This window comes from Stenella coeruleoalba (assembly GCF_951394435.1).
Source record: "Stenella coeruleoalba genome assembly, chromosome: 2".
Taxonomy (NCBI): Eukaryota; Metazoa; Chordata; class Mammalia; order Artiodactyla; family Delphinidae; genus Stenella; species Stenella coeruleoalba.
Window position 1 is genome coordinate 2,871,115 of NC_137147.1, and position 13,809 is coordinate 2,884,923.

Genomic DNA, 13,809 nt, shown 5'->3' on the forward strand with positions numbered 1-13,809 from the left:
CTGCATTGGAGGGATGGAGTCTTAACCACCGGACTTCCTGGGAAGTCCCAGTGGGCAAAGACCTTTTCAATAAATATTTTTTCAAGGCTGAAAGAGGCATTGTGGTGGAACTGTAACCGGTCCAGCCCCGACAGGTTTGGCCACATGCAGTCACCACAAACACTGCAGAAGAACAAGTACAAACAGGCACATGTTGGTGCTGTTAAAACAGAAGTGGCCACGTCCTTTTAGAAACGGCACAGCACGGTCTCGGTTTCGTAAGGGGAATGAATACATGTACATGTGCCAGACGAGGACGGCAAGAACAAGAGGATATTCGCGGTTGCAGAACCTGCCGGAAGCATCACCTGTTGAGACCCTGGAGCAAGTCTCCCGGCTCAGCCGGAGCTCCAGGTGAAGCTCAGTCTCTCAACAGAGCCTTTCGGTCACGACGGGGCAAAGACGCCACACACCTGGGACATGGTGTAGAATTCCACCATCGCCGCGGTGAGAGGCTCTGCGTATGTGCGCAGGGACGGGATGAGGCGCAGCATGGCCCGGTTGAAGGTACCGTAGATCTGCGTCAGGGAGGCGGGTCCCGGGTAATCCACATACACCACAGGCACGTGACGCAGGAACCTACACAAAGACAGCCCGGCTCAGCCTCGTATGGGGGGAGGGGCAGCATGCCTGGGAGGGCTGCCTCCCTGTCCCAGGCCGACCCGGGGCTTCCTGACCCGCCCCCACGGCTTCGCGCCACAGCTGACTGAGGTCTCACTCAAACTACTTGGGCCTGGGTCTGACACGTAACTGTAGATGCAGAAAACCGAAAAAGAACCGAGCAAAGGTGGGAAAACGATTCAGGCTTATTTCAGCCTCATCCTGGCCCTACAGGCAGGTCTGGGGCAGCTCACTACTGCCCAGCAAGTCGTCGCTTTCATTTTGAGTGTGTTCCCAGCACAGTGACATAACCCCAGAGGAACCCCACGACGAGCAGTATTTTGTTACCTTTTTATAATGACAACTACAGTTTCGTCATGCTACATTTAAAGCAAACCCGGAACCGGTGTGTGTGAGATCAGGGAAGTCTACGGGGCTGTGTGTTACCTGTGAGAGAGGGGCTTCCTTCCAGGATCAGTGGGCGGGTTACAAGCCCCGACAAACTGGATCCTCTCCAGCTTCACCCAAGTTTGATCTGAGGTTCGGTAAAAGCCTCCGTGCTCCACCATCTGAGGGCAAGGGGGAGTGAGACACGTTAGGGGCACATGTGAACAGGACACGTTGTGGAGGAGAGGGCACCTCGTGGACGTAAACACACCTGTCTGATGAAGGATATGACCCTCTGCGTCCCGTATTTATCCATGTCTGGCAGGTTGATTTCATCACAGAACAACACCAGCCACTTCCCAAGCTGAACAGGGGCCAGGACGACCCCGTTTGGCGTGCGTCTGTACTCGCAGTAGTGGTCAAAAGTCTTTAGCAGGAGCTCTGGAGTAGTAGCGCTGGAGAAGTTAAGACCCACGACCTGGAGAAGGGAAGAAACAAGTGAGGTGCTGGAAGGCTGACCCCGTGCTGGAGCCCCAGGCCCACTGCCCACTCCAGCCTCCTTACCTCCATGTCGGGCAGGGCCCGGAGGGCGCTGAAGAGCGTCATGGTCTTGCCAGACCCAGGAGGGCCGCACAAGACCAGCGGCTTGTGCTCGGCCAGCCAGGTGTACAAGAGGGCCTCGTGGCGGACGGTGTCCAGCGTTGGCACGACGACGTCAGGGGCGGCCACCTTGTGCGTCTCCACTTCAATCTGAGGCACCTTGGCCTGCCACGGCGACCATTCTCCGCTGATGGACACCTGCACACACGGGCGGGCGCCGGTCACCCTGGGACCCACGTACCTGCTCACCTACAAGACTTGCTCGCTTTCATGCAAGTCAGAACCTCCAAGTCAACCTGCATCCCTTGTGCCACAGAAAACTAAAAGGACAAAACCCTCCTACGAAAGAAAAGACGACATCCAGTCGAGGCGCGCACTCACTTCGTAGTCGATGATGGGGATGTTGGGAGCAGCGGGCAGTGGCACCGTCGTGATCCTTCTGATGTATTCACCCAGCTCTGCTCTCATTTTCAGCCGACTGTCTCCAGACAAGGACCAAAGGATGGCGTAAACCAGATACCGCTATTGGAATAGGAAGTGGGTTCCGTTTTGAATGGAATTTCAACAATAAAGGAAAGACATTTACAACGATGTTACCCTGAAGCAGTGGTGCCCAGAGATGCTGCCGGCACCTCCCCCAGCACCTGGCCACAGCTGGACCCCTCCTGACCTGGATGTAGCGCTCCAGCTGCTCGATCTGCATGGGGAAGTCGGGGTGGTTGGCGTTGTACTGGGCCACGTTGCGGCAGGCCTGGTGCAGCATGGAGAAGAGCGAGCCCAGGCAGCGCAGGCGTGTCAGGTCCATGATGTGCTCCAGCTTGAAGGCGTGCTCCAGGGCCTTGGTGACCAGGCCGTTGGACGTGAAGTACGGCTGCATGATCGTTGCTGCGTCCCTCTGGATCTACAGGAGGGAGGGAGTGATGCTTAGCTACCATCTCAAAAAGCGGGGAGGTTTTCATCTCCTCTAACCTAGGCCCAGGAGAGGATCACGCAACTGTGAAAAGTAGTTTTATGGGTTGAAAAAATGAGGAATGAAGCTTCAACGACCAACCCTTTATTCCTTCATCTTGGTGGTTCTCAAAAAAAAAAAATCACGCTTCCTAGGAACATTGGTCTTCACCAACGAAATGCAAAAGGTCCACCTTTCATCAATTTGCAAAGAAAACTGAAAGAATTCTTTAAATTTTCCGTGCACGGCTACGCTTTTGCAGCAGCGACTGCACTGATTATGCAAACCTCCAGCGAGTGGCCGGCTTCAGCAGCGGAGCAGTGACCATCGTGAAAAGCACGCCGCCTTCCAGATGCTCAGGGTGGGACACCCGGCTCGCTCTGCGCCGCGGCCCAGCACCCTCAGGTGCCAGCTGGCTGCACTCGGCGGAGCGGCGCTGGCCCGCGTACCTGCAGCATCGGGGAGGCGGCCTCCTCGCCCTCGTCCTCCTTGCCCTTGCGCCGGCGCTGGGCCTCGTCCTCCCCCTCGTCCAGGGGGATGCTGCGCAGCCTGGCCAGGAAGTTGTTGAATATCATGTCCGTGCTGAGCACGTCCTCGCTGAACCAGACCATGCCGCAGCGAGACACCGTGGCCAGGGTGGCGTACTTCAGGTCCTGCACTTCAAACATTATGCGCACCTTGAAAGAAGAGAACACCGAGCACGGTTAATGACATGGGTTTGGTACAGACCCGGGTACTAATACTTTACCTATATGCCCACTGAAAGAGCAATTTAAATCCAATCTCACTGCACTTGGTTTAGAAGTAAAAATGTCTACGGTTTGCCTCATCGCAACATCCACCAACGCTCTCTCCCTGAGAATCTGGGCGGGAAAAAACCTGTGTGTGGTGGGGAGGAGAGGAGAGGAGAGGAGCTCTGGTGGGACGGAGCCAACAGCTCCCTGGGTGGCAGGGTCAGCAGTGAGGTGCTGTGGCCAGGTTCCTGGACTCGAACCCGCCGGCAGGCTGGCCAGCAGGGTCCCCTTTCGCACGTGGGGTTGGCAGCCTCGCCGAGTCCCACTGCTAGTCGCCAGTGGGGCTGAGATTCAAACTGGACCATCTGATCCCAGAGCCTTAACATCACTGCTAACACGCCTCACAAGGAGATCAATCTTTCTGACAACAGTTAGAATCTACTGGGTAGTGAGCTGTAAGAAAAGAACCCAACAAGTCAAATCAAGACACGAGTCTGCATACGTGCATGTTCCCAGACCCGCGGCTTGGTTTCTGAAGCGGCGATAACCACCGATGCTGACCCTGCGTCGCAGGAAAGGCTCCTGCTCCCCAGCGGCTCAGGAGTGCGGCCGGACTCCTCCCTTCCCTTCCACCCACCTCCAGCCCGTCAGGCGACCCCACTGGCACAAGCTTGAACTCACACCCACAGCTCAGCTACTTCTCAGCACCTCCACGGTTGTGCCCGGGGTGCCGTGGCCTCCCGGCTCACCTAGCGCGCAAGCTCCAGTCCTCAGTGACCCCGGGCCTGACCTCATCTCGCCTGTTCCCCCTTGGGTCCCGCCCCAACTTCTCTCCACATCAGCCAACTGCCCCGCTCTCCTCGCACACGCCGGGCACAGCCAGCGCTCCTCCCCCGCCATCCGCCCCTCCACCTGGAACGCCCGGAAGCCACAGGAGCCGCCCCCTCGTGCCCTCAGCTTCCCCGGGGAGCCTCGGCGCCGCCCCTTCTGCCAGTGCAAGCTCCACCCCTGGGCACCGGCGGCTGCTCTCCTCCAGTTTACTTTCTCCGTAGCCCCATCACCACTTATCCTGTCTGTCTCCCACCTCAGGCTGTGAGCCCTGGGAGAGCAGGGGTTTGTCTGTGTTGCTTACAGCTACATTTTCAGCATCTAGAACAAGGCCCGGCACACGACGGAACTCCAGAAAAGTGGGGTCAAAGTATGAACGCACGCCCAGGCCAGGCCTGCCCATGTTTACTGCTGTCAGGGGGCGTGGTCAGGACCTGGATCAAGGGCTCATTTCCAAGGGACGACCCTGAAAGTGTCCATGTGTAAATCCCTTGTTCTGCCATTTCCCAGGAATCCTAACTGCAGCCCCACCTCACGGAGTCGTAGGAAAGGCTACCCAGGAATTACTGAGTAGGCTTAATACTCAGCAAGTAGTGGAAAGTCATGAATGAACGCTTTGAAAACATTTCTCACCAGCCACAGGAATGGAAAGAATGTAGCACAGAGAGGCCCCGACACTGACTGCTGCCACAGAGGCTGGAGCCGCTCCCCCGGCTGCGTGCCAGGCAGTCAGGGTGGGATACTTAGCCTCGTACGTTGGGCGGAAGGCTGAGGCGCTCCCCGTTGGGCAGGGTCAGCAGCTTGTTGTCATCCAGCACCGAGTTCAAGTTCTCCACCCACTCGGGATCCACGTCGCCATCGAAGACGATCCACTGGCGCTTCTGCAGCTCGCCCCTCACGTTGTCTATGATCCTGGCGGGAGGGTTTTACAGCAGCGCGTGACTGAGGCTGAAAACGCTCAGCCTGCAACGGTTTCTAAAGTGACTTTGATTTGTCCAGAGCGTGGTAAGAAGAATAACGTACGCTGTTACCACGAGGACAGAGTGCCTAGGTCCCAGTTCTCCGGAGTGCGGACACCCACCCAAGTGCACTTACTTTCTCAGAACATGTGTGAACAGCCCATCTGTCCATTCCCTGGTGTTGGGGTCCAGGGTTCCGTACAGGTGGTCTTTGCTGATGGCTTTAGGGTCGATGATATGGGCCACGCCCTCCACACCCTCGAGCCTCTCCAGAGCCTTCAGAAGAACGCGCCAGGCCATGCTCTTCCCGCTGCCCGAGGGCCCCACCATCATCAGGCCGTGGTTGATCTGGGTGATCTGATAGAGCTGGAGAACCTGAGGGCCAGACCGACCAGCACCATAAGCACTCCAGAGAAAGAAGGTGGAAGGTTCCTCACCACTTCTCCCGCCGCCAAGCAAGAGACGTGTGCTGTGACTCTTCCAAGGCAAGTACTGGGACTTTCTAACCAGAGAGACCTTCAACTGGCCACAGCACAGCAAACACAGAGGGCTTTTACTGAACTGTGGAGCTGTCTGACTGAGTCAGGAGATGCTCACCGAGCTGCCTCAGGAGAGACCCCTGAGGTGCCCTGCCGGGAGGCCAGAGACCGGATGAACGAGCCGCCTTGTCTAACCCAGGACCGCAGCGGAGGGTCAGCACGCACAGCTTGTGCACGTGACACGCTTTTTCTTAAGTGAATCTCACAGAGGAGATAAAGGAAAGAAGTCGATACAGAATGTAAACCCTACTGATTACACATTTATGTTGTTAATCGTGGTACTGGGAAGTCTTGTAAGCAGATCATTTACCGCCATAGACGGTTTTCATCGTGATCCCCTTTTAGCCAGCATTTTCAGAGAACAAACTGTACCACATAATTGAAAATTTCAGGTAAGTTTCCCTATCACTACTCTCAAGTTAAGAAAAAATCCTAACAGGACTTGGGGCAAATCTCCACAAACCAGACGACGCCCCTGGTGGACAAAGCCCGGTAAGACGCGGCTTCTCCACCAAGTCCACGGCCATCGTTACCGCTCGTGGCCACCTGCGGGGTCTGTGAGGCGCCAGCCAACACCACGATCCCAGCTACCTTTTCAACCCACATCCCGCCGACTTCTTCTCCGTCTCCGTATGTCAGGTACATCTCCTGGCACACTTTCTTGAGCTCCTCCCTCAGCGCTGTCATCTCGCCCCGGTGATACTGGACCCCAGGGAACACGTCCGACAAGAGGCTGAAAAGCAGCGGGATGTCTTCTGCCACCAGCTTTGGCACCATCGTCTCACAGACGCTCTGGATCAGGATCTGCGTGGGGTGAAGGGGATGAGCTCTGCGGGGGGGCGGCTCCACGTCTACTGCCCTGTCCCCGGAGGACCCACGGCACAGCTGTCCCGTGAGCAAGCAGTGAGGCCCAGCGCCCCGCCCCCACCCCAAGGCCTCCCGTCAAATGCGGGTCCCCTCCGTTCACCCCAGGGCACGTGAGCCACAGTGAGAGCCCTCCAGGCACGACTTCAGGGTGGCAAAGGGTAATACAAGCAGAGCCTGGGCCTGAGCGGTTAGGGGCGCCCCGCCCACCTCTTGCTCGGGAAGATTCTCCGCGATTTCTCCTTCGTCCACCGCCTCCCCGCGCTCCGCCTTCTCCCTCTTGATCTTCTGGATCCGCTCCCGCTTCACGTTTCCGGCGCTCACCAGCACGCTCTTCAAGGCTCGGAGACCAAAGTCGTAGTGGCTTTGAGAAGAGAGCTGCTCGTCGCATAGTCTAAAAGAGAAAGGGTTTTCTTAAAAAACAGTACACTTTGAGCACCAAGAGCATCGAACATCAAGAAATCAGAGACGGATACGTGGAAGGTAGTGTTGCAACTATACAGGTAAACTTTAAATGGCACACTTGACACATGCCAGAAACACGATCCGGAATAACTCAAGTGACTCACTTGAAGAACGGGACGATCTTGTTGGCAAGGACCTCGGCGGTGCGGAAGCCCTGTGAGTACAGCATGACCTGGGCGATGAGCTGCCGGTCGGGCTTGGTCATGGCCAAGCTCCGGAACAGCTTCTTCAAGTTGTCTGGAAGGTTCGACCGGCCCGCGTAGCCGGGGTTCATGGTGATGAAGATGGCCATGTCTGGGCTCACCTTGACTTGTTTGTTCAGCAGCTCACAAGTAATGGGGGCAGAGGCTGAAAATCGGAGGATGGTGTTAAGACTCGTGATAGTCAAAAATCTACTCCAAAATCTCTCTAAAACTGCAGAGCAAGCGCCCGTCTCCCTGCCGGCCCAGGACTGCAGGGGAGCTGGAGGCGCTCCCCAGACACGATGCCCACCGGCCCAGGCAGGCCCGTCTTCACCCACTTCACCCACACGAAAACCGTCCGAACGTGTAACGGATCAAGTCCCAGAGGCAGGAAGCCCACTATTTGTGCATTACTGAGCGTCACAAGGTCAATGCAAGAATAGAAACACAGCCCAACCACAGTTGCAGAAATAAAAACCAATCCATGTTGTGACAAAACTGACCGGCTGAAGTCACGAGAATGACCCTCTCGTAGGGTCATCAAAGGAAAACACAAAATAAACAGCCCCCCCGCCCCCCATCCCTGGACTACTTAGGGATCAGACTTCCTCCATAGGAGAACACGGAACATGGAGTACACAGGTACTGATTTGACACTCCTTTTGTTTTATTTAGGAGGTCTGGTAAGATGAGTTACCGTTATTATGGGAAAAAAGGGAACTTTAAAAGGTAAGCTCTCCAACGTGGATGTATTTATTTACGTCCTCCAGCTCACGAGCCCAGGCTGTGTGCGCAACAAGCTCCCGGGGCCCTCCGAGCAGGCACTCCCGCCGTGACGAGGGCTCGTTCCCAACACTCTGGCCAGGAGGCTTGGCTCTGTGGGATGCAGGGAGGGGGAGGGGAATGCGGGGGGCCCAGAGCGGCTCAAACCTGTGTTGTGTGCAGACGCCGGGGGAGGGAGCACAGGGACTCTGCTACAGGGGAAGGACTGATGGCTCCGCGGGGCTGCTCTGGGACGAGGGTGCAGCGTTACCCTGGGCCCTACCGCCTGTCTTCCCTCAGGATGCACTGCCCCGCCTGCAGCAGCGAGTCCTGGAGCTATGTTAAAGTCTCGCTTATTTCTGATCAAAGAGGCGACCCCCTCTGCGCCCTCCAGGCAACTGTAAGGAGAAGCCGGTCTCACTCTTATCGTAGCTGGGGCTGGAGTGCTCGCGCAGCGCCTCCTGGATGCACTGCACCTGCTGGGACACGGCCGACAGCATCCGTTCCTCCAGGCGGTTGAACTCGTCAAAGCAGCCCCACGCGCCCACCTGGCAAAGCCCCACAAAGATCCGTCCCATTGCCTGAAACGAGAAGAAGGGAAGGGAGCTGAAACCACGGCCATGGTGCTGGCTGTATGGGGCTCCGATTCTGGCTTGGATGACTGGTCCCACCCTGGGCAAATCACATCTTGAAACCCTTGTCTGCTCATCTTTGAAATGGGAACAATATCGTCTTCCTCCCAGGGTGGGGGGTGGTGGGAGGGGCTGTGAAGGTGGCATCAGCTTCACACGTGAGGCAAGGAGCCCAGCCCCACAGGTCAAGTGCCTCATGAACAGTGGTACAGGTGTAACGTATCATTCTCCTCCCGTGCCAATAAAGTCCCAATGACAAGGTTAACACGTTGTTTAAAAAGCCTTCCCCATAGTATTTGTTTATTCCCAGGCATAGACACCAGGAAGACATGCTGCACTGACGAGTTTGAAGAATTTGAAGACGTGAAGCTCAAGTCGGTGTCAAGCACGTGCTGGGAACCTCCAACAGCTCAAGTAACCCTGTCCCCAGAGGACCACGCTGTGCTGTAAGGCCAACACAGCTCGAAGAGGTGCCGCCTGCTACTCCCCACCCAGCCCTCTCAGGCCCTTAACTCTAGGTGGTTCCCACAGAGCTTCTCACCTGGAAGTCAAAGGTTTCATCACAGTTGAAAACTAAAACAAAGCGTCCAAGCTGATGGCCGAGAGCTTTGACAGACTCGGTCTTCCCAGTCCCAGCAGGCCCTATTGTTTGAAGAAAAGGAATTGAGAACTCAAGTGAGAACACACCTTTAGTTTTAAGAACTGTAAAAAGCAATTCATTTTAAAAAACCGAAGTACAATCATCCCTCGGTCTCCATGTGGACTGGTCCAGGACCCCTGCGTCTACCCAAATCCATGGACCCTCGGGTCCAATAGTTGGCCCTCCGTAGCCACAGGTTCTGCACCCCTGGATTCAACCAACCTCGGACGGAAACTTTAATCCACGGTTGGGTCAATCTGAGGCTGTGAAACCGGTGAGCAGGAAGGGCCGACTGCCTATCTATTAAAACAACTCTGCGTCTAAGTGGACTCACACAGTTCAAATCAGCGTCGTTCAAGGGTCAAGTATAAATGCGATAGCCGCCAACGGATTTAAAGTTTTAGAAGGTACCAGCCACGCAGTTAAGAAGTACGTTTAGATCATTTGCTTAATCTTGGAAAAGTACGTTTCCTATCTGACTCCACCTGTCCAGGTGTGGGGAGGGACTCACCGAAGGGGGACCCGCCCAACCTGGCCTCCAAGGCCTGTGTCATCGTCAGGTAGCAGCGGTCGGTGAGGGGGGTCTGGACCAGCTTGTCCTGGACACCCAGGTACTCAAAGCCATAGTTAAACTTGGCATTTGCCATTTGAATCGACAACTGCTGCAACACATCGGTTTGCTTAGGGTCAAAGTAAAACCGCATCTGGCTGAGCCACTCGAAAGACTTGGCGTTGTCAATCTTGCTCTTCATCAGGGACCTGGTGACGTCTCTCTGGTGAACCAACTCTGTGATCTGAAGAAAGAGTCACTTTAAAGAGCTTATCAGAAAGTACATTTCATGAGCTGAAGCATGTAAACTAAAGTACGTAAGCGTATCCTCGGGGTGCAGGGGTTATTCAGTAGACTTTTAAATTGAGATTCTAGGTCCAGTTACAGTGTAAACATTCACTTTTAAAAACAACAGAACTGTTGTTCACTTTTAAAAACAATAAAACTGTTATTCACACAATGGAATTACACAGAATCAAGAGCTGCAGCAAAAACAAAGAAACAACAAACAAAAACTCTGCTAGTTGCAACCAGCATAAAACGTGATGGGAGAAGAGCTGTCTCTATCCTAACAGTCCATCTGCTGCACACGGCAGTGCAAAGGCCAGCAGCAAGCACTCGGGCTCAGAGACACGCTGGCTGGTCCGCCACGGGGCGTGTTCTCTGCGAAGGACAGGACGAGAGTGTGAAAGACCCAGAGGCACGAGTGTCACCCCTTTGTGTCGGGAGGTCGTGTGTGTTAACTCCTGTCCCCCAAGATTGCCTTTCAACAGTACCAGAGGGTCAAGTACACACCCCAGCATTTGTCAACAGGCCATCCACTTGTTTTTCTCCCTGACACCAATTAGGATGTTTTTCAAGCGTGAGTTCTTTCAACTGTCCGAGGCGAAGCCCCAGGAGCCTGGCTGGGAGGAATGGGACTAACCAAGTGCTCCAGCTTGCGTCTCCGGAGCGGTGGCTGCTCCATGAGGACCGAGTCGGCCAGCACGTTGAGGGTGACCTCCACGTTGCTGAGCACGGAGTGCAGGGGGGCCGTGTCGCCGCTCCCGCCGACGCTGCTCAGCGCCGTCTCCACGTTCTCAGACCAGGCAATCTGGGCTGACAGGACCACGAGCTGGGCCTGCGAGACACGGCACACAAGACCCAAAAGGATGGTTTTAAAGATCAGCCAGTGCCCTCACCTTCAGACTGTCCCCCTTCTACTGGACAGTACCTGGTATTTGTCAATCCAGGTGATGTAGGTATTTGGGTCAATTGAAGTTGCTTTACCAAAAATCTCAACTTCTGTAACAGACTCAGCAAGGAGTTTGGCCAGCGTGACTCTCATCTCCTTCTCTACTAGGGTGAGCCACTCGTTGATTTTGGGATGTTCAGTAATTGACACGGGAGTTTTAAACATAACCTGAAATAAAGAAACTCTAAGAATTAAAGTGCGCAAAGATGGGAGTGAAGTGTTCTAAGTTACAATCAATGAATGTAACTACCTCCTCTCCTTCACGGGATGAGATGCCCAGGACGACAGAGTTGTCTTCATTTAGGATGATGCTCGAAACACCAGCAAACATTTTCTTGAAATGTTTCTGTAACTTAGCTACATTCTTACTGTTTCCAATGATTTCAAGCAAATCTTCATCACCCACAAAATAAAACCTAAAATTAAAATAGCATGTAAGTTGCTAAAACGTTACATATACACAAATAAGGGGAATCAAGGCAAAACTTCAAACTGTATAGGAAAGGAAGGTGGGTATGGAATGTGACGGACCACCTCCAGCCTGAATTCAGATCACATCCAGATTTCTTCCAGCCCTCAGCAAAAGATATACACTCACCTAACAGATCCTGAAGAGAAGTTCAATGGGTTTCATGTAATTCACTGCACCTTAGGAATTTTTTAAAAACCTGCTCTATTTATATTAAGCAAACTATTCAGAAAGAAAAGAATGCCACTTAGAAAATAAAATACAACTTCCCTGGTGGTCCAGTGGTTAAGACTCCGTGCTTCCACCACAGGGGACATGGGTTCGATCCCTGGTCAGGGAAGTTCCGCATGCCACACAGTGTGGCCAAAAAAAAAAAAGAATCACAGCTAAATTTTTAAGAGATGCTAGCTGCCTGGGAGGGTGAATAATAGTTTAAATGAAGCTTAGTAAATGAACCCACGGTAGAAAATTAAGGATTATTTGTTATAATTAGGAAGCAATGGATGAAGGAGAAACGGTATTCACTGAATCGGTTACTGGTAACAAAACCCTTGACGCCAGAGTGACCAACACACAGGCCAGGAGGGAGGGAGGGGCGGGAAGGAGGCCCCGGAGCGGACCTTCCCTTCAGTCCCCGTAAAAACCACCCTCTCACCTGGGGAAAGATGAGCGCTCTCTTTCCAGGTACTCTCCCAGGGCTTTCTGGATCTTTCCTAGCAGGTCTGCTAATCTCTCCAGCGACCTCTGTACCCCCTGGATGTTCAGAACATCCATGACCAGGGGAGACTTGGATACTTTTTTCATGAGAGCCAAGAATTCCGTGCTGATACTACAAATCAAATTAAAAGCGAGGTTAACGTCAGCCTTCGTGCAAAGGGTGGTCACCAGCCAAGCCTACCCTTCAGCCCTCCGTCCCGGCTCGAGGCTGTACCTCTGGAACCGCTGGGTTTCGACTGGCAGCAGGTGTTTGATGTCTGCGCTGCCCGTGAAGATGCCCTCCAGGTAGACCCAGCGCCTCTGCACGTCGATCCACACGTCGAAGAGAGCCATGATCCGGTTCAGTTTGTCTTCCCAGCTCAGGGCATCCTCTTCAAACACCTAGCGGGTGGATGGAAGGCAGAGCTCAACTGCTGAACTCTCCACTCTCAGATACACCAGGACTCATGCCAATATGCAGATAAAGATCCTGTCAACTTACGTGACTCACATTTTCTACCAGAGGCACCTGGGAACTGTGAGTCTGGCCATTTTTATTTTTTAATTATTTAAAAAGAATCTATTTTGGCCACACAGCATGCTGGATCTTAGTTCCCCTACAGGGATCGAACCCGTGCCCCCTGCAGTGGAAGCGCGGAGTCTTAATCGCTGGACCACCTGGGAAGGCCCTGACTGTAAGTCTGAAGGTACAACGGTGGATGTGCGGGAGGGACACCTCCCCACAGCGGTACCTTATAATACGGAGAGAGCTTCATGGCGGACACGCTGTTGATGTGCTCTTTGACCTTGTTGAAGAGGTCGTCCCAGCCTCGGATCAGGCGACACTTGTTCTGATAGTTAACCAAGTCTAACTCGTAAGTATTCCACACTTCTCTTATCTGAATGAAACCGAAAGAGGCACGTCATCAGTATGTGGGCGTTCGCCAGCCACACAAGTGACCGAGTGTAATGGAGACAAAAGGGACCACATGTGAGGCTCAGTCTACGTCAGTCTATGTCACAGCCTGAAACAAGATCTGGAATGCCCATCAGCCTATTACCTACCTGCTTCAAAAATTCCTCCAAAGCCATCTCCCCCTGCGCTACAAGCAGCACATCCTTGACAACCGCCTCGTTTTTCTGCAAGTCAACGTCCCAGATCTGGCCGAGGGTCAGCTCAGAAACAACCCAGTTTACGTGAAGCCGTTTCATCAGCTGTTTCCAGTGGCGATCTTTAAGTGCTTCAGATTTCAGTTCAATCACCAGCATGTTTATCTGTGGAGAGAGGGAGCCGTGTTACCTGTGTGGCGTGTTTCTAGCGGACATCTGTGACCGCAGCTCTGAGTCACCGACCTTGAGGTAACCTTTCAGAAGCCTCTGGACAAACTCGTAGGACGCGTACTGCCGTAATCGTGCGGGGAAGTTTTTCAGCTGGTTCAAGAGGCCATCTAAATTTTGCCGAAGCTGTCAAGAGAAACACAAGATGGTATTTAGTTTGCCAACATTCCTTTAAACGATGGAATATTTTTAAAATGGTTTCAGGAGAAATTTTACATTAATCTGGATGAGTAATGTAAACGACCATCAAGTGACGTTTTGTGAACTCTAACAGTTCCTTGCTTGCCGAGTTTCTAGGTGACGCCTACAACTTTCAGTGCGTGAAGGCGCGTACATAACAGC

At 53.7% G+C, this 13,809-nt stretch overlaps 1 protein-coding gene across 1 annotated transcript in view; it reads right to left on the reverse strand.

Moving 5' to 3' along the window:
- Positions 1–13,809, reverse strand: part of DYNC1H1 (dynein cytoplasmic 1 heavy chain 1) — a 65,249-nt gene that overhangs the window by 23,772 nt on the left and 27,668 nt on the right. The window contains exons 19-41 of the mRNA XM_079914416.1: positions 13,483–13,593; positions 13,195–13,404; positions 12,882–13,028; positions 12,365–12,531; positions 12,089–12,262; positions 11,215–11,380; positions 10,944–11,132; positions 10,656–10,850; positions 9,692–9,974; positions 9,082–9,182; positions 8,330–8,489; positions 7,069–7,312; positions 6,710–6,893; positions 6,227–6,439; positions 5,233–5,471; positions 4,893–5,049; positions 3,025–3,252; positions 2,297–2,527; positions 2,008–2,148; positions 1,591–1,824; positions 1,298–1,504; positions 1,087–1,208; positions 453–618 (exon numbers count right to left, since the gene is read on the reverse strand). Coding sequence (XP_079770542.1) covers positions 453–618; positions 1,087–1,208; positions 1,298–1,504; positions 1,591–1,824; positions 2,008–2,148; positions 2,297–2,527; positions 3,025–3,252; positions 4,893–5,049; positions 5,233–5,471; positions 6,227–6,439; positions 6,710–6,893; positions 7,069–7,312; positions 8,330–8,489; positions 9,082–9,182; positions 9,692–9,974; positions 10,656–10,850; positions 10,944–11,132; positions 11,215–11,380; positions 12,089–12,262; positions 12,365–12,531; positions 12,882–13,028; positions 13,195–13,404; positions 13,483–13,593 — 4,269 coding nt within the window. The remainder of the gene's footprint in view (positions 1–452; positions 619–1,086; positions 1,209–1,297; positions 1,505–1,590; positions 1,825–2,007; positions 2,149–2,296; positions 2,528–3,024; positions 3,253–4,892; positions 5,050–5,232; positions 5,472–6,226; positions 6,440–6,709; positions 6,894–7,068; positions 7,313–8,329; positions 8,490–9,081; positions 9,183–9,691; positions 9,975–10,655; positions 10,851–10,943; positions 11,133–11,214; positions 11,381–12,088; positions 12,263–12,364; positions 12,532–12,881; positions 13,029–13,194; positions 13,405–13,482; positions 13,594–13,809) is intronic.